The following is a 27,952-nucleotide window of genomic DNA, read 5'->3' as shown; positions in this document are numbered from 1 at the left end:
CAACCTCACATTTAGCAATACTTCTGAATGACAGAGATGAGAAATAAGAATAGAGCTGCCAGAGGTAAAAAGCCACTCTCCACCAAAGCCACACTGTTCACAGTTTGTAAGTGGTTAAAAAAAACAGTCTGTTGTGTGGCTTCTGAGGTTTTCAGTTCTGGGGCTCACAGGGAGCTGCTTACAGTTTATAGGTCCTTTTGCAGTGAAGAGATTTCACTTCCAACAACTGGTAACTTTATAATACTAATTGTTGTCATTTGTCAACCAGTCAACCCTTTACAGTCAATAAATGTGTAGTTTTCTCATTCAAAACTAGTAATACTGAAAGTGACATAAGAGAGACACTACCAGCATTTACATGGTTTTGAAATAAAAAACTAGGTTTTACTACAGTTCCATAGCTCCAGAGTTGATAAAGCAGCAAAACTCAGGTTGGGCAGTACAAGTAATATGGAACACACCTGTATAATTCAGGGAAGGTTTGAGTACTGTGAGGTAAAAGTATGGATTCCCAATGTATGGAAAAGAGGAATTTTCTATAGCTCAGGTGATAGGTAAAAAACAAAAAGTATCGGAATGTAAATGTTTTGTAAAGTAAGTGGGGATATTAGCAGTGTAAGGTAAATCTGCTGCAACTGAAATTACCAAGAGAAAATGCAAATAAATAAATTAAAAGTAAATTAATGAATTAGTTATACACAGATAAAACAGGATGAGAGGAGCATTAATGTAACTACATAACTGCAATTACTCGGTTTGTGGTGTAGCAGTATCTTTAGAAGTAATATCCCCAGGTTACTGATGCATTAGTTTAATGATCAGTAGAACTGTGGGGTCTGTAGGAAAATGCTGTGCAAACACAATGCAGACACAGTAATATTACTGGGCTAGTGATGCATTAGTTTAATGATCAGTAGAACTGTGGGGTCTGTAGTAAAATGCTGTGCACACACAATGCAGACACAGTAATATTACTGGGCTAGTGATGCATTAGTTTAATGATCAGTAGAACTGTGGGGTCTGTAGTAAAATGCTGTGCACACACAATGCAGACACAGTAATATTACTGGGCTAGTGCTGCATTAGTTTAATGATCAGTACAACTGTGGGGTCTGTAGTAAAATGCTGTGCACACACAATGCAGACACAGTAATATTACTGGGCTAGTGATGCATTAGTTTAATGATCAGTAGAACTGTGGGGTCTGTAGTAAAATGCTGTGCACACACAATGCAGACACAGTAATATTACTGGGCTAGTGATGCATTAGTTTAATGATCAGTAGAACTGTGGGGTCTGTAGTAAAATGCTGTGCACACACAATGCAGACACAGTAATATTACTGGGCTAGTGATGCATTAGTTTAATGATCAGTACAACTGTGGGGTCTGTAGTAAAATGCTGTGCACACACAATGCAGACACAGTAATATTACTGGGCTAGTGCTGTATTAGTTTAATGATCAGTACAACTGTGGGGTCTGTAGTAAAATGCTGTGCACACACAATGCAGACACAGTAATATTACTGGGCTAGTGCTGCATTAGTTTAATGATCAGTACAACTGTGGGGTCTGTAGTAAAATGCTGTGCACACACAATGCAGACACAGTAATATTACTGGGCTAGTGCTGCATTAGTTTAATGATCAGTACAACTGTGGGGTCTGTAGTAAAATGCTGTGCACACACAATGCAGACACAGTAATATTACTGGGCTAGTGCTGCATTAGTTTAATGATCAGTACAACTGTGGGGTCTGTAGTAAAATGCTGTGCACACACAATGCAGACACAGTAATATTACTGGGCTAGTGATGCATTAGTTTAATGATCAGTAGAACTGTGGGGTCTGTAGTAAAAGGCTGTGCACACACAATGCAGACACAGTAATATTACTGGGCTAGTGATGCAGTATCTATGTGTCAGTAGTAGTTTGAAGCCATCAGCATGTGCCATATACCATAAAGTACAACTCACAGCAATGCCTTTTTATTTCCTTGTGGTTTCTAATACATTTCAGTTTGTAAGATCTCACCCAGCTCAAATACTTACATCCCCTGGCATTCCTGGTACTCCTGGTGTGCCTGCAGATCCTGGTTCTCCTGGACTTCCTCTTTCACCTCGAGGTCCCATAGGTCCAATGGGTCCCATAGATCCACTCTTCCCAGAACCACCTGGGCTCCCAGGTTTCCCTCTTTCTCCGGGAGAGCCCTTTTCACCTGGAGGCCCTGGATCACCCTGAAACAGAAAAACAGCATAAGTTGTTTATAATAATGGGGTGAAATTTATGAATAAGACATTGCATTTGTGCACTGGATAGGATATAATAAGCAGCAACCTTACGATTGTTATAGTGCTGTTTATAATGTAACCTGCACTTGATCAGACTAGAAATATACAGTTTATTTGTACCATCAAATGTGGTCATATATGCAAAAACAAAAAACATACAATGTACGGTTCTCATTCACCCCCTCAACACCAAAATGAAGACTATGCTGGTTTATGAAGTAATCTGAAATGCAAACACCTACCATCCTAGACACTTGTCCTCAGTCTCAAAGTAACCTCCATCTATTTGGAGGTAAGGGGTCCTGATAAAACAGTGAACCAGTTTAGTTTCAAATTGCATGTGAGAGGTCTATGCAAACCTGAAATACTGGATTTTCAGAGTGGTGTTTCTTTGCAGTATGTGTCTTCACATCTTAGCATGGGAAAGTTGTGTAAACATGGCACAGTTTTGTGCTGTTATAAGGAATACCCTTTTGTGGTGGTCACTCTATTCCTCAGCAAACATTGTGAAGTGCCACGAGGTCCACAACATAGCCCACAAACAATGTGTGGGACAACGCTGAGTGAATGGGAAGCCATGCAGGAAGGGAGCTGTTGTTGCTGCTGCAAATATTTAAAAGGTGTTGGGACAGCATATACCACTCTTTGCTACTCTTTGCCATTTTAATACAAGATTTGCAGCACATCTCACATAATAATAAAATGGTTGGAAAGTGTTTCTGAAGAACTCCTTTCTGTAATTTTTATTAAAAGTATCATATACACCTCAGGGGAAAAAAAAGCATTTAGAAAAGCAGGCAGAAACGAGTTATGACAAAAAGTTTCTGATGGAATCTTAATTATTAAACAAGTACAAAGCACATTTTTGCTTGGGTCTTTTTTTACATCACTGACACTTCTGAAGCTGGACCGCTTTTACTTTCAGTGACCTGCAGTAGGCATGGTTTTCAATATCAAAGGATTAGACATTTATTGCAGTTTTTGTAACTGTTTCTGATGCAATATTTTGAGTTTCGAATAATATTTATTCATTTAAGAGCCTCGAGTCTGAGCATCTTCCCCTGATTGACAGACTTGATTCTGAATTTATTCACTGCATGAAAAAGCAGCGTTTTTGACCGCTGAGTGTTAACTACACTTACTGATGGATGGCAGTAATGTGGTACAGGACAGGGGAAATGCAGCTGAGGAAGGAGAAAGAGTTTGAAGCAAAGAGCTCCAAACAGTGCTGTATAAATACTAATTCTAAAAAGCGGCACTTTGTCCTGATGTAGACGTGGATGCGTTTTGCTTACACTTGTTCCTTTATGTGTTTCCTGCTCGATGCTCTATGCAAAGTTTTTATTTGGTGTTTACATAACAGGCGGAGAAATTAGCCAAACACTTGGACTGAGAATTGTTCCTTAATGAAAATGCTTATTTACGGATCCCCTACACTACACCGACACACCACAAAGCCGACGCCCAAAACACCGACACCAAAACACTGACAACACACAATACCGAACACCATAACACCGACACACAAAACGTAAACTACACATTACACACAACTATATATGCATTAACCTTAACCCAAACCCTAACCCTAAGGTCCGACACTACCGCACACTTACCTTACCCGCACCCTAACTCACTTAACCCACCCCTAACCCTAAACCCCTCACTATCGCACACGTACCTGTCCGCACCCTAACCCTAAATCCCTCACTATCGCACACTTACCTGTCTGCACCCTAACCCTAAATCCCTCACTATCGCACACTTACCTGTCTGCACCCTAACCCTAAATCCCTCACTATCGCACACTTACCTGTCCGCACCCTAACCCTAAATCCCTCACTATCGCACACTTACCTGTCCGCACCCTAACCCCAAGGTCCGACACTACCGCACACTTACCCTACCCGCACCCTAACCCTAACTCACTTAACCCACCCCTAACCCTAAATCCCTCACTATCACACACTTACCCTACCCGCACCCTAACCCTAAATCCCTCACTATCGCACACTTACCTGTCAGCACCCAAACCCTAAATCCCTCACTATCGCACACTTACCTGTCCACACCCTAACCCTAAATCCCTCACTATCGCACACTTACCTGTCCGCACCCTAACCCTAAGGTCTGACACTACCGTACACTTACTCTACCCGCACCTTAACCCTAACTCACTTAACCCGACCCTAACCCTAAATTCCTCACGATCACACACTTACCCTACCCACACCCTAACCCTAAATCCCTCACTATCGCACACTTACCTGTCCACACCCTAACCCTAAATCCCTCACTATCGCACACTTACCTGTCCGCACCCTAACCCTAAATCCCTCACTATCACACATTTACCTGTCCACACCCTAACCCTAAATCCCTCACTATCGCACACTTACCTGTCTGCACCGTAACCCTAAGGTCCGACACTACCGCACACTTACCCTACCCGCACCCTAACCCTAAATCTCTCACTATCGCACACTTACCTGTCCGCACCCTAACCCTAAATCCCTCACTATCACACACTTACCTGTCCACACCCTAACCCTAAATCCCTCACTATCGCACACTTACCTGTCCGCACCCTAACCCTAACTCACTTAACCCGCCCCTAAACCCGACACTACTGCACACTCACCTTTCCCGCACCCTAACCCTAAATCCTTCACTATCACACACTTATCTGTCCGCACCCTAACCCTAAATCCCTCACTATCGCACACTTACCTGTCCACACCCTAACCCTAAATCTCTCACTATCGCACACTTACTGAGTCGCTCACACGTTGCCCACGTCGGTGTTTCGGCTGTTGGGATTTCACTTTGTTGATCATCTGTGTTGTCGCTCTTCTGGTGTCAGTCTTTTGGGCGTCGGCTTTGTGGGGTGTCGGTGTAGGGGACCCTTATTTACAGGCTTTATTTTTATTTCTTGGTAAATACTAATAACTGTAAGTGCAACTCTTAAATGACAGAAAAGTCAGCTGGAAATATTTTGATCTCTATTTTTACCTTCAGTTACTGCAGTTTCGTTTATATTATTTTGTTGTTTGTTGCGTTTTGTGCTTAGTCTTCTCTGTTTTTGGAGTTTATTCTCTTTGGCAATTGGAAAATCTGTTTGCTGAGCTTCATTTTTATTTAATCTGATTCTTTGTGAGGAAGAAATGAACAATATCACAAGAGATGAAGAAAATCTAATTTTACAAATATTTCTAAGTGCCAACTTTTTGAATTACTTACAAAAGCTGTGCTATAAATAGAAGAAAATAGGGGGATGTAAGGTTTCACTGAAGAATATTGAATCCCAACCCAGCGTGACCCTTACTGTACACAAGTGTTCCATCAGAATACAAATGCACTAAACAGCAGTATTCAAAGGGGTAAATGTTTTGTACAAACGCACAACACCCACAAAGAGAAACAAGTCATTTGCAGTTTTCAAGAGGGGCTTTGTTCTCCAACACCCCCATACTTACTTTTCTCATCTTGAAGTGATCACAGTTTGAATAAAGATCTACCACTACAAATTGAAATAAACACGCCTTGCTCTTTCTCCAAGAAGCTTTATCCTTGAAACAACCGTTAACTAGTACAGTGTGAATACTTTTCTTATACATTGCTACAATACACACAGTCAGGAAAACATGTCTAGATTTTTGCCTCAGATTTTTAGTCGGTCCTTATAAAATTTTTGGTTTTGTGGGAAATCACTGAGGATTAAAGTTACTAAACAATGACTATTTTTACCCTTGTCCCCTCATTATTTTAGGCTTCATCCAGATTTCTAGTGCTAAGAGGTTGAGAGGTATGATAAGGTGTCTGATAAGATATGAGTAAAGGAGAAAGAAGATTTCTTTGATTCTACTGGAGATGTGTTTGGAAATTGGATGCTTCATATAAAAGGCTTTCTGAACTACTGTGGAGACATGGTAAAAAGATAAGGAATTGTCAACAAGCGTGCCTAGATCCCTTACAGCAGTGTCAGAGTGGAGCAGTGTGTCACCTATGTGGTATGGGAAAATGTTTTGTTTAGAAAAATGAACTATTCTACATTTCTTTACATTTAATTTGAGACCATTGTCCTTGCATCATTTGATAACGTGGTCTAATACATGTTGGAGCAATTGTGAGTTATTGGAACATCAAATAACAATGCCCAATTTACAATCATCTGCAAACATATTTAACTACAGGCCAAGTGTATTGGCCTGGATGTCTGAGAAACAGATGTCAAAATAAGAGATGGCCTAATTCTGAGTCCTGGTAATTTTTTTTTCAGAAATGGCACTTGCAACTCTAACCACATAGGTTCTGACAGCCAGCCAGTTAGCTGCCTGCCTAACATCATAAGGATTTACACTGATATTTACAAATCTATGAATAATACCAGTATGGGGAATAGTGTCAAAGGCCTTGGCCAGGTGTATGTATGGTGTATGTACTGCATAACCACTATCCATTGTGGTTATATTTTTAAAGAAATTAATATGTTTAAAGAGCCAGGACCATCCACTGACAAAAATGATTTAATGAGGGGCCAGGGTAAAGAGATTTTTAGTGTCCACAGTGTCCATCATATAAGATGTTAAGCTGAGGTCCCATCTGCTTGAATTGGTAGTAGCTCAAGTAGATGTAAAATATCCCACAGTGACTACAGAAAAGAGTAGAGGAAGTTCCCCAATCCCACAACGACTACAGAAAAGAGTAGAGGAAGTTCCCTGATTCCACAGCAACTAGAGAAAAGAGTGAGGGAAGTTCCCCTATCCCACAGTGACTACAGAAAAGAGTGCGGGAAGTTCCCCGATCCCACAGTGACTACAGAAAAGAGTAAGGGAAGTTCCCTGATCCCACAGCGACTACAGAAAAGAGTAGAGGAAGTTCCCTGATCCCACAGCAACTACAGAAAAGAGTGAGGGAAGTTCCCCTATCCCACAGTGACTACAGAAAAGAGTGAGGGAAGTTCCCCTATCCCACAGTGACTACAGAAAAGAGTGAGGGAAGTTCCCCTATCCCACAGTGACTACAGAAAAGAGTGAGGGAAGTTCCCCGATCCCACAGTGACTACAGAAAAGAGTGAGGGAAGTTCCCCGATCCCACAGCGACTACAGAAAAGTGTAAGGGAAGTTCCCCGATCCCACAGCGACTACAGAAAAGAGTGAGGGAAGTTCCCCTATCCCACAGTGACTACAGAAAAGAGTGAGGGAAGTTCCCCTATCCCACAGTGACTACAGAAAAGAGTGAGGGAAGTTCCCCTATCCCACAGTGACTACAGAAAAGAGTGTGGGAAGTTCCCCGATCCCACAGCAACTACAGAAAAGTGTAAGGGAAGTTCCCCGATCCCACAGCGACTACAGAAAAGAGTAGAGGAAGTTCCCCAATCCCACAGCGATTACAGAAAAGAGTAGAGACAGTTCCCCAATCCCACAGTAACTACTGAAAAGAGTAAGGGAAGTTCCCCGATCCCACAGCGACTACAGAAAAGAGCAGAGAAAGTTCCCCGATCCCACAGTAACTATTAAAAGAGTAAGGGAAGTTCCCCGATCCCACAGCGACTACAGAAAAGAGTAGAGGAAGTTCCCCGGTCCCACAGTAACTAGTGAAAAGAGTAAGGGAAGTTCCCCAATCCCACAGTAACTATTGAAAAGAGTAGAGGAAGTTCCCCGATCCCACATTGACTACAGAAAAGAGTAGAGAAAGTTCCCCAATCCCACAGTGACTATTGAAAAGAGTAAGGGAAGTTCCCCAATCCCACAGTAACTATTGAAAAGAGTAGAGGAAGTTCCCCAATCCCACAGTAACTATTGAAAAGAGTAGAGGAAGTTCCCCGATCCCACATTGACTACAGAAAAGAGTAGAGAAAGTTCCTTGATCCCACAGTGACTACAGAAAAGAGTAGAGGAAGTTCCCCAATCCCACAGCGACTACAGAAAAGAGTAGAGGAAGTTCCCTGATCCCACAGTGACTATGGAAAAGAGTAGAGGAAGTTTCCCAATCCCACAATAACTATTGAAAAGAGTAGAGGAAGTTCCCTGATCCCACAGTGACTACAGAAAACAGTAGAGGAAGTTCCCCGATCCCACAGTGACTATTTAAAAGAGTAAGGGAAGTTCCCCGATCCCACAGCGACTACAGAAAAGAGTAGAAAAAGTTCCCCGATCCCACAGTAACTATTAAAAGAGTAAGGGAAGTTCCCCGATCCCACAGCGACTACAGAAAAGAGTAGAGGAAGTTCCCCGATCCCACAGTAACTATTGAAAAGAGTAAGGGAAGTTCCCCAATCCCACAGTAACTATTGAAAAGAGTAGAGGAAGTTCCCCAATCCCACAGTAACTACTGAAAAGAGTAGAGGAAGTTCCCCGATCCCATAGTGACTACAGAAAAGAGTAGAGAAAGTTCCCTGATCCCACAGTGAGTACAGAAAAGAGTAGAGGAAGTTCCCCAATCCCACAGTGACTATTGAAAAGAGTAAGGGAAGTTCCCCGATCCCACAGTGACTACAGAAAACAGTAGAGGAAGTTCCCCGATCCCACAGTAACTATTGAAAAGAGTAGAGGAAGTTCCCCGATCCCACAGTGACTATTGAAAAGAGTAGAGGAAGTTCCCCAATCCCACAGTAACTATTGAAAAGAGTAGAGGAAGTTCCCTGATCCCACAGTGACTACAGAAAACAGTAGAGGAAGTTCCCCGATCCCACAGTGACAATTTAAAAGAGTAAGGGAAGTTCCCTGATCCCACAGTGACTACAGAAAACAGTAGAGGAAGTTCCCTGATCCCACAGTAACTATTAAAAGAGTAAGGGAAGTTCCCTGATCCCACAGTGACTACAGAAAACAGTAGAGGAAGTTCCCCGATCCCACAGTAACTATTGAAAAGAGTATAGGAAGTTCCGCAATCCCACAGTAACTATTGAAAAGAGTAGAGGAAGTTCCCCAATCCCACAGTAACTATTTAAAAGAGTAAGGGAAGTTCCCCGATCCCACAGTGACTACAGAAAAGAGTAGAGAAAGTTCCTCGATCCCACAGTAACTATTGAAAAGAGTAGAGGAAGTTCCCCGATCCCACAGTGACTATTGAAAAGAGTAGAGAAAGTTCCCCAATCCCACAGTGAGTACAGAAAACAGTAGAGGAAGTTCCCCGATCCCACAGTAACTATTAAAAGAGTAAGGGAAGTTCCCTGATCCCACAGTGACTACAGAAAACAGTAGAGGAAGTTCCCCGATCCCACAGTAACTATTAAAAGAGTAAGGGAAGTTCCCTGATCCCACAGTGACTACAGAAAACAGTAGAGGAAGTTCCCCGATCCCACAGTAACTATTGAAAAGAGTAGAGGAAGTTCCCCGATCCCACAGTAACTATTGAAAAGAGTAGAGGAAGTTCCCTGATCCCACAGTAACTATTTAAAAGAGTAAGGGAAGTTCCCCGATCCCACAGTGACTACAGAAAAGAGTAGAGAAAGTTCCTCGATCCCACAGTAACTATTGAAAAGAGTAGAGGAAGTTCCCTGATCTCACAGTGACTACAGAAAACAGTAGATGAAGTTCCCCGATCCCACGGTGACTATTGAAAAGAGTAAGGGAATTTCCTAGATGCCATTAACTAAATTTCCCCTAGTAGTATAAACACCACTTTGAGTCTTCCCTAAAAAGAGGATACTAGCCTACTGGGAGTAACCCAGTCAACAAAGGATAAAAAAAATGTGTGAGAAAATAAACACAATAGCTTTTACATATGAGGGTTTTATAGCTATCAGGTTCCATGGCTGGGCCATCCTTGTGTAATGGCAGTAAAACAGCTGTTATTCAATTTCAGGAATGTAGCCACTGGACACGCTACACAAGGGTTCAAATAGTCTATGTTTAGCACTGATAATCAGATGACCTGGTATGTTATCGGGGCCCATGGATGAAGTATTCTTACTTTTTGGAAAGGTTGTCCAATAGTAATTAAATGGGGTGGCTGGGATTGTGGAATCAGTGGAATAGCTGTTAGAGTGGCTGCAGTAAAATTTGCATTAAATTTGTCAGCTAGGACATTAGCTATTTCTTTAGGGTCAGAGAGGCAGCATTACTAGGGACTAGCTCAGAGCAATGACGGGTGTTAGTTCTTAACTTTCTGGCACTTGTTAAAGAAATTGATATAGTTAGTTTTGGTATTGGTGGCTATTTTAAGCTCATATTCTTCTTTGAGCATGCTAATGTTTACCTTAAGATCTTTACTAGTTTGCTTACATGTACTCTTTAAGGGAGGCAGAATGAGATCTACCAGCATTAATCAATTTATTTTTTTTGTTATATAATTTATTTATACAGATATCCCAACATATGTTTAAAATGGTGATTGTATTTGGTGAGGATAAGGACTACCTTCTCAATACGGTTATTTAAGTGAGGGTAGAAGTCAGAGATATAGGCAGCAGTTTTAACAATGGGATGCAAAAGAGGATGATTACAGCAAAATGTATTTAGGTCATCAGGTAACTGAAGAAGGTTTGCTTTACAGAACTCCATAATCATAAATGCATTTACAGGGAAAGTGCCACCAGTTTCAAAGGAAAAGGCCACTAAATGATAGTGTTTTTAACAAGGCAGAATTTTATATACATAGGTTCATAGGTTCATAGGTTTATACTAGGCTATCTGCCCTAAGGCATTTATAAGCCTAGCCCAAAGTTTTGTGGCTTACGCCACCCCATATATGAAAAAATACTGTGCCCATTAGTTTGTTGTGCCTCTGTCCAGCAGTGACACAGAGATGATTCCCGGGGTAAACCTACAATCTCCCATCCACAGGTCAAGATTTCTCTTGAACAGAGCCAGCGAGGTGCTCTGCCTCACATGGACTGGGATTTTATTCCACAGCATAGGGAGTCTCTGAGTGATAAATCTATCCCTCCAGCACGTCCTATTTATATCCGTGCTAAGGTTTAAGTCGCTTGCTCTAGTGGTTTTGGTGGATTTGGATTTTTTGAGGTGGAGCATGTCCATTAATTCCGGGTTGGACATGGCCTTGTATGTCAGGCACATGTCACCTCTGAGCAGACGGTATGCGACTGAATAGAGCTGGAGTTTCTTCAATCTGGCAGCATATGACAGATTTTGGAGTCCCTTTATCCTTTTGGTGAGGAACTTTTGGGGTCTCTCCAATTGCTGCAGATGTCGGGTGAGATACATCCCGAATGGGGCATTATACTCGATCATTGGTCTGATAAGTGAAGAGTACAGGGAACAATGACCTCACTAGATCTGGATGTGAATCCCTTCATGATCAGGTGGGCAATGTAGAAGGTCTTTCTAACCACTTTAGCAACGTGAGTGTCAAAAGAAAGGCCACTGTCAACCTGGGTCCCCAGGTCCCTGATAACCTCTTCTGTGCTTAGTGGATTGCCACCTATATGGTAGCTTGGGGTTACCTTGTTTTTCCCGAAGGGTATGACTATACATTTTTTGGCGATTAACTTCAGGCCATGGCTCTGGCACCAGCTATCTGTTTCCGTGAGTCCCTTCTGAAGGATATCCGTGTTTGATGCACTTTCCACTATGGCCTAGTTTGCAGTCGTCTGCAAACTTTGTCAGCCAAAGTCCTCCCATGTTGGCCTGTACTTCTGAGAAGTAGATGCCGAACAATAGGGGGCCAAGGATTGAGCCCTGTGGGACACCACTTGTGACCGGCTTGGAGTCTGACATAGCGCCAGCAACTCTAACCCTGTGGGTTCTGTCCTTAAGCCAGTTTGCAACCCATCTTGTGACATATGGGTTTACATTTAAGCTGGTAAGTTTTTCTACAATACCCGAGTGGGGTATTGTGTCGAAAGCCTTTGCAAGGTCAAGGTAGGCTGTATGGACTGCCTTTCCCTCATCAATGGCCTTGGTGACTGTTTCGAAGAAGTTGACCAAGTTCAAAAGGCATGATCTGCCCTTGACGAAGCCAAACTGGGTCGGGTCCAATGTCTGCAAGTCCCCTATATCTTTGTTTATGAGCTCCATTATGATCCTCTCCATAACTTTGCAGACTAGACTTGTTAAGCTTATGGGCGGTAATTACCAGGGTCCGTGAGGCACCGCCTTTGTGGAGTGGGACCACAGTTGCCGTCGCCACTCCTTGGGCACGTATCCTGTGGTAAGGCTGAGATTAAACAGCTGCCTTATGTGCGGGTTTAATTCCTCATTTAGCTCATGTAGCACACAGCCGGGGACACCATCCGGTCCCATTGATGCTGTGTTTTTAGCTTTAGAGAGAGCAGCTTTCACCTGCGCATTTGAAATGTCTGGGAGGCTACACTCTGCTGGGATAGTTATCTCTCCTTTAGGGGGGGAGAGATGGGTGACGTTTGCACTGACCCTGTCTGCCAGTATGTTGGCAATGTCTGTGGGTTCAGTGATTTTTGTATCATTTTGGAATAATTCTGAGCATATCTGGGAATTTCCACCCAGGTTCCTAACATACCTGAAAAAGGTCTTATGATTGTCCTTTGAATCCATGGCAATTTTTCTCTCAAAATTGGCCTTAGTTGATTTTATGAGTGCTCGTATTTTTTTACTAATAATGATCAGGGGTGACTTCCCTTTTATGGATTTTGTTCTATCATGTAATAGCTTTCTCCTCTTATTGTAAAGTTTGTTAATGGCTGGGGTCCACCAGACTGGACGTTTGCCCTTTGTGGAAAGAGTCTTGGTTTTATTTGGGATTGCCTGATCCATGCAGTCCTGGAGGTGTTCATAGAAGGTATTTGTAAGGGCTTCAGCAGCTTGGGTTGTGGTTTCCACTGGCTCAGGGGCCTTGAAGGATACCACACCAGTCTTGAGTAGTGTGAAGTTTGCTTTAGAGAAGTTCTTCACTGTGGTCTTTTTTGTTTGGGGTGGGGGCGGGATGTGGATTTGCAGTGAGATTAGTTTATAATCAGATCTCACCAATGAGGGATATACTTCCGGTGTGGAGCATTTTGTCCCCATGTTTGTGATAATGAGATCTAGTATATTTTCTCCTCTCGTGGGAACAGTGACTAGCTGTTCCATGGCATTTGAATTTATGAACTCCAGGAATCATTGGGCTAGAAAGTTAGGGCTTGAGTAATGTTCTCAGTCTATATTCGGGTAGTTGAAGTCACCCAATATGATGGTGTTTGGAGATACATTTATACCCTCCAGTGTCTTCAGGAAGGCTGTGTGGGGTTCCTGAGTTTGAGAGGGTGGCCTGTAGTATGCTACAATTTGTAGAGCAGTTTTGCCTATGGTTAGTTGCACCTGGATGGTTTCGAAGCTTTGCGTTGCCACCAACCTGGAGGTGTGGGTATCCTTTATGAATATGGATACACCCTCCTTTTGTGGTGTGGTCTGGGTTTTGGGGCGGAACGCATGATATGAGGTAAAACCTAATAGTGCCAGGGTGCTCTCAGGAGCCTTGAACCAGGTTTCAGTTACAGCACAGACATCGATGTTCTCCATACTGAGAAGGGCCTTGAGTGTGTGCATTTTGAGATTTAGACTTCTGGCATTGAGCAGCATTACCCTCAGTTTCTTCCCATTTTTGTTTTCTAGGGTGGTAGGTTTAGAATTTGAGCCTTGCCTAAAAAGGCACTATGGGGGTGGCAAGTGCCTTAGCCAATATCCGGAATCCCAGGGGTGACAGGTGCAAGCCGTCCCTTGAGAAGCAGCGTGGCTTGTCAAGCATGTCATCCCAGGCAGACAGACACTGGATCCCCTTTGAATGACACCAGACATTAAGCCAATTGTTAAAGCTGATCATCTTGTCTCTATATTGTGGCATCATTCTTGGTGAAGGAAGGATACTGCTCAGGGTCAGGGTCATACCTGCCTGGGCTACATAATCAGAGAGCTCCTCTATGTCTCTTTTCATGTAGTCCAGGGAGGTACGTCTCAGGTCGTTCACACCAGCATGGACAATGACTGTGTCATATTTGTACTTGCCGTGGAGTGACCTGAGTGCTTGTGTTATGTGGCGGATTCTAGCACCCAATAGGCAGCTTACTGTGACCCTCTCCTTGTTCAGCCTGGTGAGTGGGACGTCAGTGTGTCTGACTATGGAGTCACCTATGACAAGTATGTTTGGTGTAGTATTTGGCCTTAAGGGCTGTGACTGCTTTGCACACTGATTTTGTGGTTTATGTGTTGCTTGTGGGGTGTCTTGAGATAGCAGTTGTTTGGGTGTCTGCTTTGGAGGCCTCTGCTGTTTAGGTAAATTTTTACTCAGAGCCTCCGAGTATGTCTTTGTGTGTTTATGTGTTTGATTCAGTGGTGTGGTAGCATTATGTGAGGCTGGTTTTGTGGTGTGTGTAGTTGCCTTCTCCTCCTGACTGGTCTTGCCAGTCCTGAGTTGAGAGAGCTCAGCCTCCAGTTTGGCTAAATAGCTGCATCTCTCACAAGTATTTGTGTTATGTGGGAGGAGGAGAGGGTTGTCTGTGTACATGAGGCAGTTATAACATTGCCTCAAGATTCCCAGATTCACCAGCTGGACCGGAGAGGAGATTGACAACTGACATACATATATATACATAGATGGATCGACTTCTGTAGACCGAATTTATATATATATATATATATATATATATATATATATATATATATATATATATATATATATATATATATATGGGTCAACTTCTGTAGACCAAAATCTCACTTACCCGACTTTTAAAATACAGAAAAGTCAAAGCAGAAAATCCATAATATTGAAGTCCCGGAACCCCGACATTTCACTCCAGGTAAGTAACCACTTGGCCAGTATGGTGAACTTTGCACCTTACCCCTACGGTAGTGCAATCTTGGAGGTGGTATATTTAGTTAGGGGGAATGTTGGGGGGGGGGCAGCCCTCATATGGGAGGGTGTGGCAGGGGTGTGTGAAGCCCCACACATGGGTGGGTTTACTTTGCTTCCATTTTAATTTGTTTTTCAGGCTGGCCAAGCAGTTACTTACCTGGAGTTGAAAGTCGGTGTTCTGGGCGGTCGATCTCTGTGTTATCAACTTTGTCATCTCGGTTATATGAAAGTCGGGAAAGTGGCATTTCTGGTTTGTGAAGTAGAGCCATATACATAATATATATATAGATGTGCAAGAAATCACCATAATATGAGGACTCGCTCATGGATATGGGGGTAGCATAATAGTTAAGGTCTTAACCTTACAGATTCAAGGTACATGGTTTGCATCTGACCTCTGGTTATTGGCTAGGCATGTAATAGTCTGTAGACTGATGACCTAATATTTACCTATGGACCTATGAGGCCCCTAGTAGGATGGTTAACTATTTGCAAAAGAGAGTTACAATTTATACTGTCTAGGAAGTGCTGAGCATGACAACCATTGGCAGTGTAAGCCAGGCAGTTTATTGATGGATAGTTTAAGTCCCCCAGTAGAAACATATTGGGTTTAACAGGGATTTCAGCTAATTTGTAAGGTAACTATCATCGTCAGAAAGGGATATAGAGTATGTATTATAACTAACTAGCTATGAGTTGAAATGTGGTGTTCTGAGGAATCTGTGATGATGTGGTGATATCCTTGATAGATGTGTTAGATGCTACACCCAGGAATACAGCGAGTGCTTTCACTGCTCTGAAATTATATCTTTGTAACTACACATATATTACTGTTCACAGTACAGAATATCCTCAAGTTCAGGAATGTTCTAGACTCCTGGCATTTAGTAAAGCTATATAAGTGTGTTCCAAACTAAAATTTACTGGATTGGAATATCCATCAGATGGACTCTATCTGAATAGGAACTCTGGGGGCAGCAATGACTTTAGGCATAATGCAAAATCATTGGTAAACGTGGTGCATACCATTCCTGGCTAAGCAGAAAAACTTTTCAGCAATCATATCTCAAGATGATACATACTAGATCCCCCTAGAATGATAGCAGATGCATATTCAGTTATTAAAGCTAATATTAGATGATATGCACGACAAGCCATGATGCTTTGCTAGGGACGGCTTGCACCTGTCACCCCTGGGCTTTCGGATATTGGCAAAGGCTCTTGCTACCCGCATAGTGCCTTTTTTAGGCAAGGCTCAAAAGACAAACCCACCTCCATAAGTATCACAAGGGATAAGAAACTAAGAGTAATGCTACTCAATGCCAGAAGTCTAAACCTCAAGATGCATGCACTCGAAACTCTCCTTAGCATGGAGAACATCGATATCTGTGCAGTAACAGAAACCTGGTTCAGGACTCCCGAGAGCACCCCAGCACTACCAGGTTATACCTCATACCATGCTTTTCGGCCCCAAAACTTGGACCGAACCACAAAAGGAGGGGGAGTATCGATATTCATCAAAGATACTCACACCTCCAGGTTGGTGGCAAAGCATCAGAGACTATCCATGTGCAACTAACAGTGGGTAAAACTGCCTTCCAGTTTATAGCCTGCTACAGACCACCCTCCCAAACCCAGGAACCCCACTCGGCCTTCCTGAGAACACTGGAAAATATGAAGGTCTCTCCTAACACCATTATATTGGGCGACTTCAACTACCCAAACATAGATTGGGAGCATTACTCTAGCTCCAACACCCTTGCCCAAAGGTTCCTAGAATTCATAAACTCATATTTTATGGAACAACTTGTTACCACTCCCACAAGAGGGGAAAACATACTGGACCTGATCATCACCAACATGGGGACTCTATGCTCCAGACCAGAAGTGTATCCCTCACTGGTAAGATCAGACCATAAACTGATCTCACTGGATATTCACATCCCGACCCCACCACCTGCCCAGAAAACCACAGTGAAAAACTTCTCTAAAGCAAATTTCACACTCCTCAAAACCGAGGTGGAATCCTTCAAAGCCCCCGGGCCTGTGGAAAATATGGCCCAGACCGCAGAATCCTTTATAAATGCATTCTATGAACACCTTCAGGAATGCATGGATCATGCAATCCCAAATAAAACCAAGACCCAATCCTCCAAAGGCAGACGACCTGTCTGGTGGACCCCAGCCATAAACAAACTATACAACAGAAGGAGGAAGCTACTACATGATAGAGCAAAATCCCAAAAAGGGAAGGCATCTCTGATCAGTATTAGCAAAAAACTAAGGGCACTCATAAAATTGTCAAAGGCCAGCTTCGAGAGAAAAATTGCACAGGACACTAAAGATAATCGCAAGGCTTTCTTTAGTTATGTTAGGAACCTCGGTGGGAATTCCCAGATATGCTCAGAATTAGTCCAAAATGACAAAAAATACACTGATCCCACAGACATTGCCAACATCCTAGTTGACAGGCTCAGCGCAAACTCCCCTCGCACCAAAAGGGCAAATATCTGTGCCAGCAGAGTGCTGCCCCCCCGACATCTCAGATGCTCAGATGGGAGCCGCCCTCTCCAAAGCAAAAAACACAGCATCAGTGGGACCAGACGGTGTCCCAGGCTGCGTCCTACATGAACTCCAAGAAGAGCTAAACCCAAACATAAAACTACTGTTCAATCTCAGCCTTACTACAGGATATGTACCCAAAGAGTGGCGTACAGCAACAGTGGTCCCTCTCCACAAAGGTGGTGCCTCAACAGACCCTGGAAACTATCGCCCCATAAGCCTGACTAGCTTGGTCTGCAAAGCTATGGAAAGGATCATCATGGACCTCATAAATAAAGATATTGGGGACCTACAGACACTGGATCCTACCCAGTTTGGCTTTGTTAAGGGCAGATCCTGCCTCTTAAACCTGGCTGACTTCTTTGAAACAGTCACCAAGGCCATTGACGAAGGGAAGGTGGTCCACACAGCCTATCTGGACCTCGCAAAAGCCTTCGATACAATACCCCACTCAGGCATTATAGATAAGCTCACCAGCTTAAATATAAACCCCTATGTCACTAGATGGGTTGCAAACTGGCTCAAGGACAGAACCCACAGGGTTAGAATTGCTGGAGCCATGTCAGACTCCAAACCAGTTACAAGTGGCATCCCACAAGGCTCAGTCCTGGGACCTCTCTTGTTTGGTATATATTTCGGAGGTACAGGCCAACACGGAAGGACTGTGGCTGACCAAGTTCGCAGATGACTGCAAACTGGCCATAATCGACTCTCCAGCCGACACAAGCATCCTCCAAAGGGCCTCATAGAAACAGACAACTGGTGCCAGAGCCATGGCCTCAAGCTAAACGCCAAAAGTGTATAGTCATCCCTTTGGCAAAAACAAAGTGCCCACAAATTACCACATAGGTGGTAATCCATTAAGTACAGAAGAAGTCATTAGGGACCTGGGGACCCAAGTTGATAGCAATCTCTCATTTGACAACCACGTGGCCAAAGTGGTTAGAAAAACATTTTATATAGCCCACCCAATCATGAAGGGATTCACATCTAGATTAGGGGAGGTCATCGTGCCTCTTTACTCATCCCTCATCAGGCCCATAATCGAGTACAATGCCCCTTTTGGGATGTACCTTACCAAACACCTGCAGCAACTGGAAAGACCCCAAAAGTACCTCACCAAGAGTATCAAAGGGCTCAAACAGATGCCATATGCTGCCCGGTTAAAGAAACTCCAGCTCTACTCAGTGGCATACCACCTGCTCAGAGGTGACCTGTGCCTGACGTATAAGGCCATGTCCAACCCGGAATTAAGGGACATGCTGAACCTCACAAAATCCAAATCCCGTCGAGCTACACGCTCGAGAGACTTGAACCTCAGCACTGAATTAAATAGGACATGCTGGAGGGACAGATTCATAACCCAGAGGCTCCCTTCACTATGGAATAAAATCCCAGTCCAGGTTAGGCAGAGTCCCTCATTGACTCTCTTCAAGAGGAATCTTGATGAGTGGATGGGAGATCATAGGTTTACCCCGGGTATCACTTCTGTGTCACTGTTAGACAGAGGCACAGTATACTAACCTCGAAAAAGGGCATAGCAAAATTAATTTAAAATGGGTGGTGAAAGCCAAACATACTCTGGCTAGGCTTATAAATGCCCTAGGGCAGATAGCCTAGTATGAACCTATGAACCTATTAATTGGCTGTGCAGTTGGTGAATTATTAAAGCCAATAATCTTCTGTTTGAATTTTATCATTTTGGTTGATGGCAAAATACCAGTCAAGACCAGTGTCTTTCCCAGTTCAGCCACACGCATAGTTACTTCAATCTGTCCTTATGCATGTCCCTCTGGGTAGAAGGCTTGAGGTCATTTATCCTCATGTGAATCACTATCAGGTCATAATCATATTTGTGAGGAAGGAGGGTTAAAAAAACCCCTGTTACATCCCAGATTTTGGCTCCAAAGACAGCTTTCACCCTATTCTTATCCAGCCTAGTGAGGGTGGTGTCATTAGTCATTATGCCTTATAATAAAGTCACTAAAACTAAAACATTGCCATAGTTAGATGCAGACTCAGAGAGTCACAAGGGCTTGGAGTCTGCACCCTTGTGGCTCTCAACAAGAATGCATGCTTCTGTTTATTGTTAACGTGCTCCTTCCTAAGGCCTGGCTCACAGCTGAAAAGGGTTCTTGTACTAGTCCATCCACCAGGTTATTAAATTCAGAATAAGATAAAAATAAATAAAATACAATGTTTTTCCCTGGATACTTTCAGTCTCCTGTGTGATTTTTACTTCTAACATTTGCAGTCTATCTGGTGTCCCACCAACAGTAGAAGGAGAGAGGTGCTGGTGCAAAGGTGTGCTCTATTTGTTCGGAGATCACTTAGTTAAGGTGTAACCACTGCATGTCAGAGATAAGATACCTGAACCCGAGCAGAAGTAAGCAGCAAGCAGTGCATTTGCTAACTATAACAAAAAGGCCTTCATCAGCAATGTGTTCATGGCATTAAGCATCTGCCATAAATGCAGACGAAGTTATGAGATTTTACTAGTAATACAAAAAATACTGCATCCATAAGTAACTGCAATATCCATGACATGTTATATTATGTAGGCAATAGTTCTCACCAGACATCTTAAGTAAACACAAAACACCACCTATCAAAAAAGAACCAGAAAAATAGTCCTACCAAAAAGAACCAGAAAACTTAAGAAAAAGGAAACCAGATTTTCTGGAAACCTTATATGCATTTTACTGAAGTTAGCTATACAAATAATATTACTGAAAGGAATTTGTATAACAAAGGTGAATCCTGGAACTCAATGCAAAAGAAACGTGTACTCATTTTATTCTGCTTACACGACGGCTCACTGACAACAAAGGCTAATTTTCTACAGCACGTTTTACTATGACTGTTAATTTAAACATAGTTTTACAGCCTAATTAAATTATCTGCAAGTCATAAAAAATCTTTATCTCCACTGACGTACAAAGCAACACCACCCAACCACCTCATTATTCATAAGTTCAGTGTTCATTTGACTCATAAAGTCTATGTTTGTGTTTAGCATGCTTATTTTGTTTTAATTTCTTGACTTGGCAAATACTTTCAGCATCTCTAAAATGTATACTATTATGATAGTGTTAACCAGTTTCACATTTGTTATCTTAACAAATGTTTGTACAATTACATCCTGGAATTGTAACATTTAAATAATCCTTATCTGCTTCAATTTAGAAAAAAGGATAAATAAAAAGACAGATAGAGGAAAAGATAGAAAGCTAGGCAAACAAATAAATGCATTTGCAGGCAAACAAAGAAATCCAAACCTGCAGAGCATTTCTGCCCTCATATTTATTATGTAAAACGAGCAACAACATGAACAATACTGATGACAAGATTAACAATGATGATGACAACATGAACAATACTGATAACAACATGAACAATGATGATGACAAGATTAACAATGATGACAACATGAAAAATACTGATGACAACAATAACAAAGATGACAACATAAACAATGATGGCAACATGAACAATACTGATGACAACATTAACAATGATGACAGCATGAACAATACTGATGACAACATTAACAATGATGACAACATGAACAATGATGATGACAACATGAGCAATACTGATGACAACATGAACAATACTGATGACAACATGAACAATGATGATGACAACATTAACAATGATGACAACATGAACAATACTAATGACATTAATAAAGATGATGACAACATGAACAATACTGATGACAACAATAACAAAGATGATGACAACATGAACAATGATGATGACAACATGAACAATACTGATGACAACATTAACAATGATGACAACATGAACAATACTGATGACAACATTAACAAGGATGATGACAACATGAACAATACTGATGACAACATGAACAATGCTGATGACAACATTAACAATGATGACAACATGAACAATGATGATGTCAACATGAACAATACAGATGACAGCATGGATACTGATTACAACATGAACAATGATGATGACAACATGAACAATGATGACAACATGAACAATACTGATGACAACATTAACAAAGATGATGACAACATGAACAATGATGATGACAACATGAACAATACTGATGGCAACAATAACAAAGATGATGACAAAATGAACAATGATGATGACAACATGAACAATACTGATGACAACATTAACAAGGATGATGACAACATGAACAATACTGATGACAACATTAACAAGGATGATGACAACATGAACAATACTGACAACATGAACAATACTGATGACAACATTAGCAATGATGACAACATGAACAATGATGATGACAATATGAACAATACTGATGACAACATGAACAATACTGATGACAGCATTAACAATGATGACAACATGAACAATGATGATGACAACATGAACAATACTGATTACAACATGAACAATGATGATGACAACATGAACAATACTGATGACAACATTAACAAATATGACAACATGAACAATGATGATGACAACATGAACAATGATGATGACAACATGAACAATACTGATGACAACATTAACAAAGATGATGACAACATGAACAATGATGATGACAACATGAACAATGATAACAACATGAACAATGATGATGACAACATGAACAATACTGATGACAACATGAACAATACTGATTACAACATGAACAGTGATGATGACAACATTAACAATGATGATGACAACATGAACAATGATGATGACAACATTAACAATGATGATGACAGCCAAAAATATACGTGTACCACTGTAACCAAAACGAAACAAAAAAACACAGAAGCTTCCAGAGGTCAGTGAAGGCCAGTTAACCCCAAAAATGATGATGACAACATGAACAATACTGATGACAATATTAACAAAGATGATGACAACATGAACAATGATGACAACATGAACAATACTGATGACAACATTAACAATGATGATGATGATATGAATAATAACAAGAATTAATAAAACAATAACAGCTTACCCTGTGCCCTGCTGGTCCTGGTTCTCCTGGCTTTCCACCTGGGCCCTAAAAGAAATGACATCAAAATAAATAAGCAAAATAAAGATGTGTGCTTGCATATGTATTCTGCAATGGACTAGCATTTCATCAGGGAGAGATTCCATGCCTTATGTCCATTGTGAGTGAAGAAAAATACCCCTATCTAAAGGAGGTATCAGAAACAACTTGAAGAAACAAATATAATACAAAAATGACTGCATTTGCAGAAATGATTGCAGTACAATTTATATCTTGATATCCAAAATACAAGTACAATAAAATTCTTATAGGCTAAAAATCAATACCTTTATTGGTAAACATATCCTCTACAGATGAACATTGATCTCTTTCCCCACTGGATTGTTTCTATTGAGAATTTTTTTCACCACTTTAGCTACTGCTGCTGGCACACGCCAACCCCCATCTGTCTGCGAATAATTTTGGAACAGTCCCTCAGAATCCTGAATTTGAATGTATTTCTCCATATCTTGATTACTTCATACTGGGTTCTTCATCTTCTTTGGAGCTCTATCACTAATAATAGTATAGCATTGTTTATGGTCACAAGAGAAAGGTAAGGATCATGGGGCTAGAATGTTTCATCATGTACGGATGTAGCTACTGACTGGAGATTAATGACTTGTCATCTCTCCCCCCCCCATTCCCCCATTTTTCAGCATGGCTTTGTGTATTTGCTGCATATTCTTGAATTCCACTGACATCTTTCTAACAACGTGAAGATCTGTTTCATGATTCCACTGTTGGAGGTGCTCACATCACCTCTGAGGACCCCCATTCCAGCCTTTAGACTGTGTCCTTCTTGTGGCAGGCAGTTTAACTTTGCTCTTTTGGACTTTGTGGTGTGTCTTCAGGTGATTAACATTTTTTTGTCAGTACCCATCTCCTCCCACATACGGCAAATATCTAACATTGATGTATCTTTTTCTCTTTCCATAAAATTAGGTACAAACTATGTATGACTATAGTTTCCTTTCTGCACTACTTGTAGTCTTAAAGATATAGCATTTCAAGCACACCATAAAGCACTCAGCAAGGGTTCCATCCAACTCCTGGCATAAAGAAACAGTAGCTTCTTTCTCCTTCTGGGAACACCTTTCCCTCTGCTCCTCAACCCCTGTTGCATCTTTCTGCAGTCTTCTTCTTCATATCATTTGCTGACTTCTGGGTAATCTGAGATGTTGTTCCTAAGCCCCTTATTCCTTCAGTTGCTACTACTACTACATTGTCCAATATGGAGTTTGCTGCCTCTGGATCTTTGCTCCCCAAATACATTATTTTTGCCTCCTCCATTTTAAATTGTAACTGCCATGGTTCTGAACAGTTTTCCAATGCTGTGAAATCACAGCTCATTGCTTACATCCCACCTTGCATATCCATCTTAATGTACAAATTTGTGTCATGTGCTGTAACATCACATCTCATCAGTTACATCCAAGCTTGTGTATCTAACGCACATCTTCATGTCATGTGCTGTGACACCACATCGCATTGTTTACATTCCACCTTGTGTATCCATCTTAATGTACAAATTTGTGACATGAGCTGTGACAGCACATCTCACTGTTTACATCTCACTTTGTGTATCTATCTCACATCTACATCATGTGCTGTGACATCACACCTCATTGTTTACATCTCACCTTGTGTATCTATCTCACATCTACATGTCATGTGCTGTGACATCACACCTCATTGTTTACATCTCACTTTGTGTATCTATCTCACATCTACATGTCATGTGCTGTGACATCACACCTCATTGTTTACATCCCACCTTGTGTATCAGTCTTATCACATACCCTTGTCTCATGCACAGTGACACTCACATTCTCCTGCATTTTCCCTGATGTGGTACTGACAGTGATGTTAATACCTGTGGTCCTGGCCACATCAGCACCATAGAACCTCCATCATTTCCACACTAGCTGTCTGCTAGTTTGCATGTTCCCAGGTGAACATCACAAGTAGTAGGATTATGACTTGCAAGCAAACTTATTTTTCTTACTGGTGATACAAAACAGATGTCTTGTTTAAGTCTATTAGATGACATCCATGTCCCCAGGTTGTTATACAGCAGCCACAGAAACTGTCACATTTATTTGATGTGTTATTCTTCCTTTGAGTCCTTGTTGCCTTTGGTTTTCATTTCCATTTGCCTTTAGGGCTTCATACACAGAGGAGTCATTATCTGCCCTTCAAATAAATTCAGCTTGATAGTTATGTAGCATTTCTCTGCTATGTGACTAACTTTTGCAAAAAAAGAGAAACTTTTACCCTCTTCCTATACTCAGGGACCTTCTCAACTTTACATTTCAAAGATCAGCAAAGGAGTGTATCCCTCAGTTGGTGTTAACCTGGATCTCAGTCTCTTTAGGACCAGAATGTTGAAAAGTTGATACAGCAGCAGATTAAGGAACATAATTAGGTGAGGATGAACCCAATAGGCATTTATTAATTGATAAACCTGGCAGATGGTCGTAATGTGCAGCTTGTTAATCCGCGGTATGTGTTGCTACCTGTTCTTTTCATATTGCTTTTTACATTTATTTATTTATTTTCTCAGATACCAAAATGTTACTGGATACTCTCTGTTTTCTACCTGTTTCTTATGTCTCTCATGGTAGTCTATCACCATCCTTACTGTGATTTACATTAGGAATGACAGCCCTTAATGGCATCCCATGGCAACGTAACGGTACGTGGCCTGGAAGTGTTTCAGGGAGGACCTTTAGATTCCTGTCTATGCCTTTTTCTCTGCACTCATTACATTCACCATCATACAAATTTTATCCTAAGAAGTGATCAGGCTGCAGTCAGGATGCATGTATGTAAACAAGGAACACAGTAGCATAGCCACTGCCCTCCTCCAGGGGGCAGTATTAATCCAAAAGGTGCTCCTTCTCATCAAAATGAGAGGACAGACAGCATCTGTTGTATCCCATACATTCAGGCTGGTCTAGATGTTAACAGTTCTACAGCTGCTAGAAGAAGTCAGAAGCCCCAGCCTGCCTATTACTGAGTAGTTTACAGCTGCGTTGATACTCTGCCCTGCAAAAGTTAATATGAGCAACTCTTTTCTCTTTAATTGTTAATGGCTATTGCTTTGATAAAAGATTAATAACAGATACAGAGGTAGGAGTATTTACAGTAGCACCTGCTGGTGAGAGATTAGTATCAGATGTTATAAATATTCTACACACAACCAAAGCAGGATTACATTACATTATCTTGATGGCAAAATGAGAAAATAAGACTCTATCTAGTTTGCCCCTTTAAGTGCATTTAACATTCTACTTCCCGGTCATCCCAACATTCACCTTACCTTTTGTTAACCTGCCTCATGTCCTCTTGAATGCTTCTGTGGAGTCCCTGCTACCATCATTTCCAGTTGCCCATTCTGAGAGTCCACAACCCTCTCTGCGAAAAAGTGCTTTTGGAGATTGAAGGAGTAGTTATTCCCTGTAATCTGCTTCCCTCCTCTTCTTTCTTTCTGTTTAGAGTGATCCTTTCTCATGTCCCTGACATGATCCTGTGCACCAATATCATCTCCCTCTCTACATCTCTTCTGGTATGAAAGGAGAAACACTTTTAGTCCTTTAGCCTCTGCTCATATTTCTTCCTCTCCATGGATTATGCTGTTAACCTTCCTCTGCATTTTTCCAGAAGCTTCTTATCCTTTTTATTATATGGCCTCCAGAACAGCATACAGTACTTGAGATGTGGGCTGACCAAGGCCCTGCTTGACTTTAGTATTACCACTTTGCTTCTGGAATCTATCCCTTGAGACACATCCCAACATTGTGGCTGCTGCTGTTACTGTCTTGTTACTATGGTAACGATGATCAGGTCAGGTGTTACCAACATCCCCAGATCCTTGCCCTGGTCTGCTGCCATCACTTCCACACCTCACAGCTGATATTTCATACCAGGGATGTTATGGCCTGAGTACAGGACACTGCATTTGTTTACAACCCACCTTAGCTGGAATGCTTCTTCCCAGATGTGCAATGGAAGAGCCTCACCCTGAAAAAGCACCTTCTTGATTGTGGTACCCCCTGCCAGGTAGGTATGTTCAGCCTGAGTACAAAGGACACTTCCTGTAAATGAGCTGATCGTGTCCTGCACCCCCTCAGATATGTCTGGGGCAAGCAAATTGAAGAATATTAGCCCCAGGACCGACCTCTGTAGTATTTCTGCAGACAGTAAAGGTTAGAGAAGCTGTTGAGGTGAGGATGAGGGGCAATATCAAAGATTAGGTTTCCTGGAATGTCCAAGGGTAGGATGGGCCCAAACTGTGCTAGTAGTAGTGGAGATGGGGACTGCAATTCTAAAATATTGAATTAAGGCAGAATAAAAGGGCAACATTTTGTAACAGAATGTAGCAGTGGATTGTGGGGAAGACTCAAAAATGGAAGCAGGATAACTGGTTGAAAATTCAAGTTCACATTAAGGCTTTCAGTCACTTGAAAAGGAATGCTATACAGCATCTACTGTAATGACCCGTCCTCAGAGGGGATGATCATGATGGAATGACCCATCCTCAGAAGGCACAATCATGATGGAATGACCCGTCCTCAGAGGGCACGATCATGATAGAGTGACCCGTCCTCAGAGGGGATGATCATGATGGAATGACCCATCCTCAGAGTGCACAATCATGATGGAGTGACCCATCCTCAGAAGGCATGATCATGATGGAGTGACCCATCCTCCGAGGGCATGATCATGATGGAATGACCCATCCTCAGAGGGCACGATCATGATGGAGTGACCCGTCCTCCGAGGGCATGATCACGATGGAACTGTTGGTGTACAGCTATCCACTAGCCACCAGGTGGAGTTAATTGACTACAAACTTCTTAGCAGTACGCTGGTCCACCTCTCCTTGGGAATCTATCCTTGTCAGTCATATGGAGGGAATGACCAAAAAAAGAAAGCTGAACCCTCCCTACCTCAGTTTTTTTTACCAGATAAAATCATAGAATAAAAGATCAAAACATGGTGAAACTCTCAGTCTGTCAACAGAAATCTCAGAAGCTTGATCAGAGGGTAGATAGGTTATTTTTTTCACTCTCCACAATACCCAAGGGTCTGGAATAACAGTAGGTGCTAAATAACTTCCATCACCTTTTAGCTTTGGATCATCAAGGTGATCTCACTGAAAAATGAGTGCTGATTGGTTTATTCAGATGGAGGTGACTAAGGGAGGGACCAACTACATGAATCCTTTTAGGGCTTGCCTATCAAATCCTGCCCTTCCCTAAACTGAACGTCCACATTGTGATGCTGTTAAAGACATTAGTACTATTTCAGG

At 41.9% G+C, this 27,952-nt stretch overlaps 1 protein-coding gene across 5 annotated transcripts in view; it reads right to left on the bottom strand.

The window, feature by feature from the left end:
* Positions 1-27,952, bottom strand: part of COL16A1 (collagen type XVI alpha 1 chain) — a 3,146,845-nt gene that overhangs the window by 107,663 nt on the left and 3,011,230 nt on the right. For all 5 annotated transcript variants that reach the window (XM_044082765.1, XM_044082783.1, XM_044082773.1 and 2 more), the window contains 2 exons: positions 22,600-22,644; positions 2,052-2,237 (listed from right to left, as the gene is read on the bottom strand). In XM_044082765.1, coding sequence (XP_043938700.1) covers positions 2,052-2,237; positions 22,600-22,644 — 231 coding nt within the window. The remainder of the gene's footprint in view (positions 1-2,051; positions 2,238-22,599; positions 22,645-27,952) is intronic.

Source organism: Protopterus annectens, chromosome 1.part1 (assembly GCF_019279795.1).
Source record: "Protopterus annectens isolate FY-2018-M chromosome 1.part1, PAN1.0, whole genome shotgun sequence".
NCBI classification, from domain to species: domain Eukaryota; kingdom Metazoa; phylum Chordata; order Ceratodontiformes; family Protopteridae; genus Protopterus; species Protopterus annectens.
This window is presented reverse-complemented; position numbering and strand designations above follow the sequence as displayed.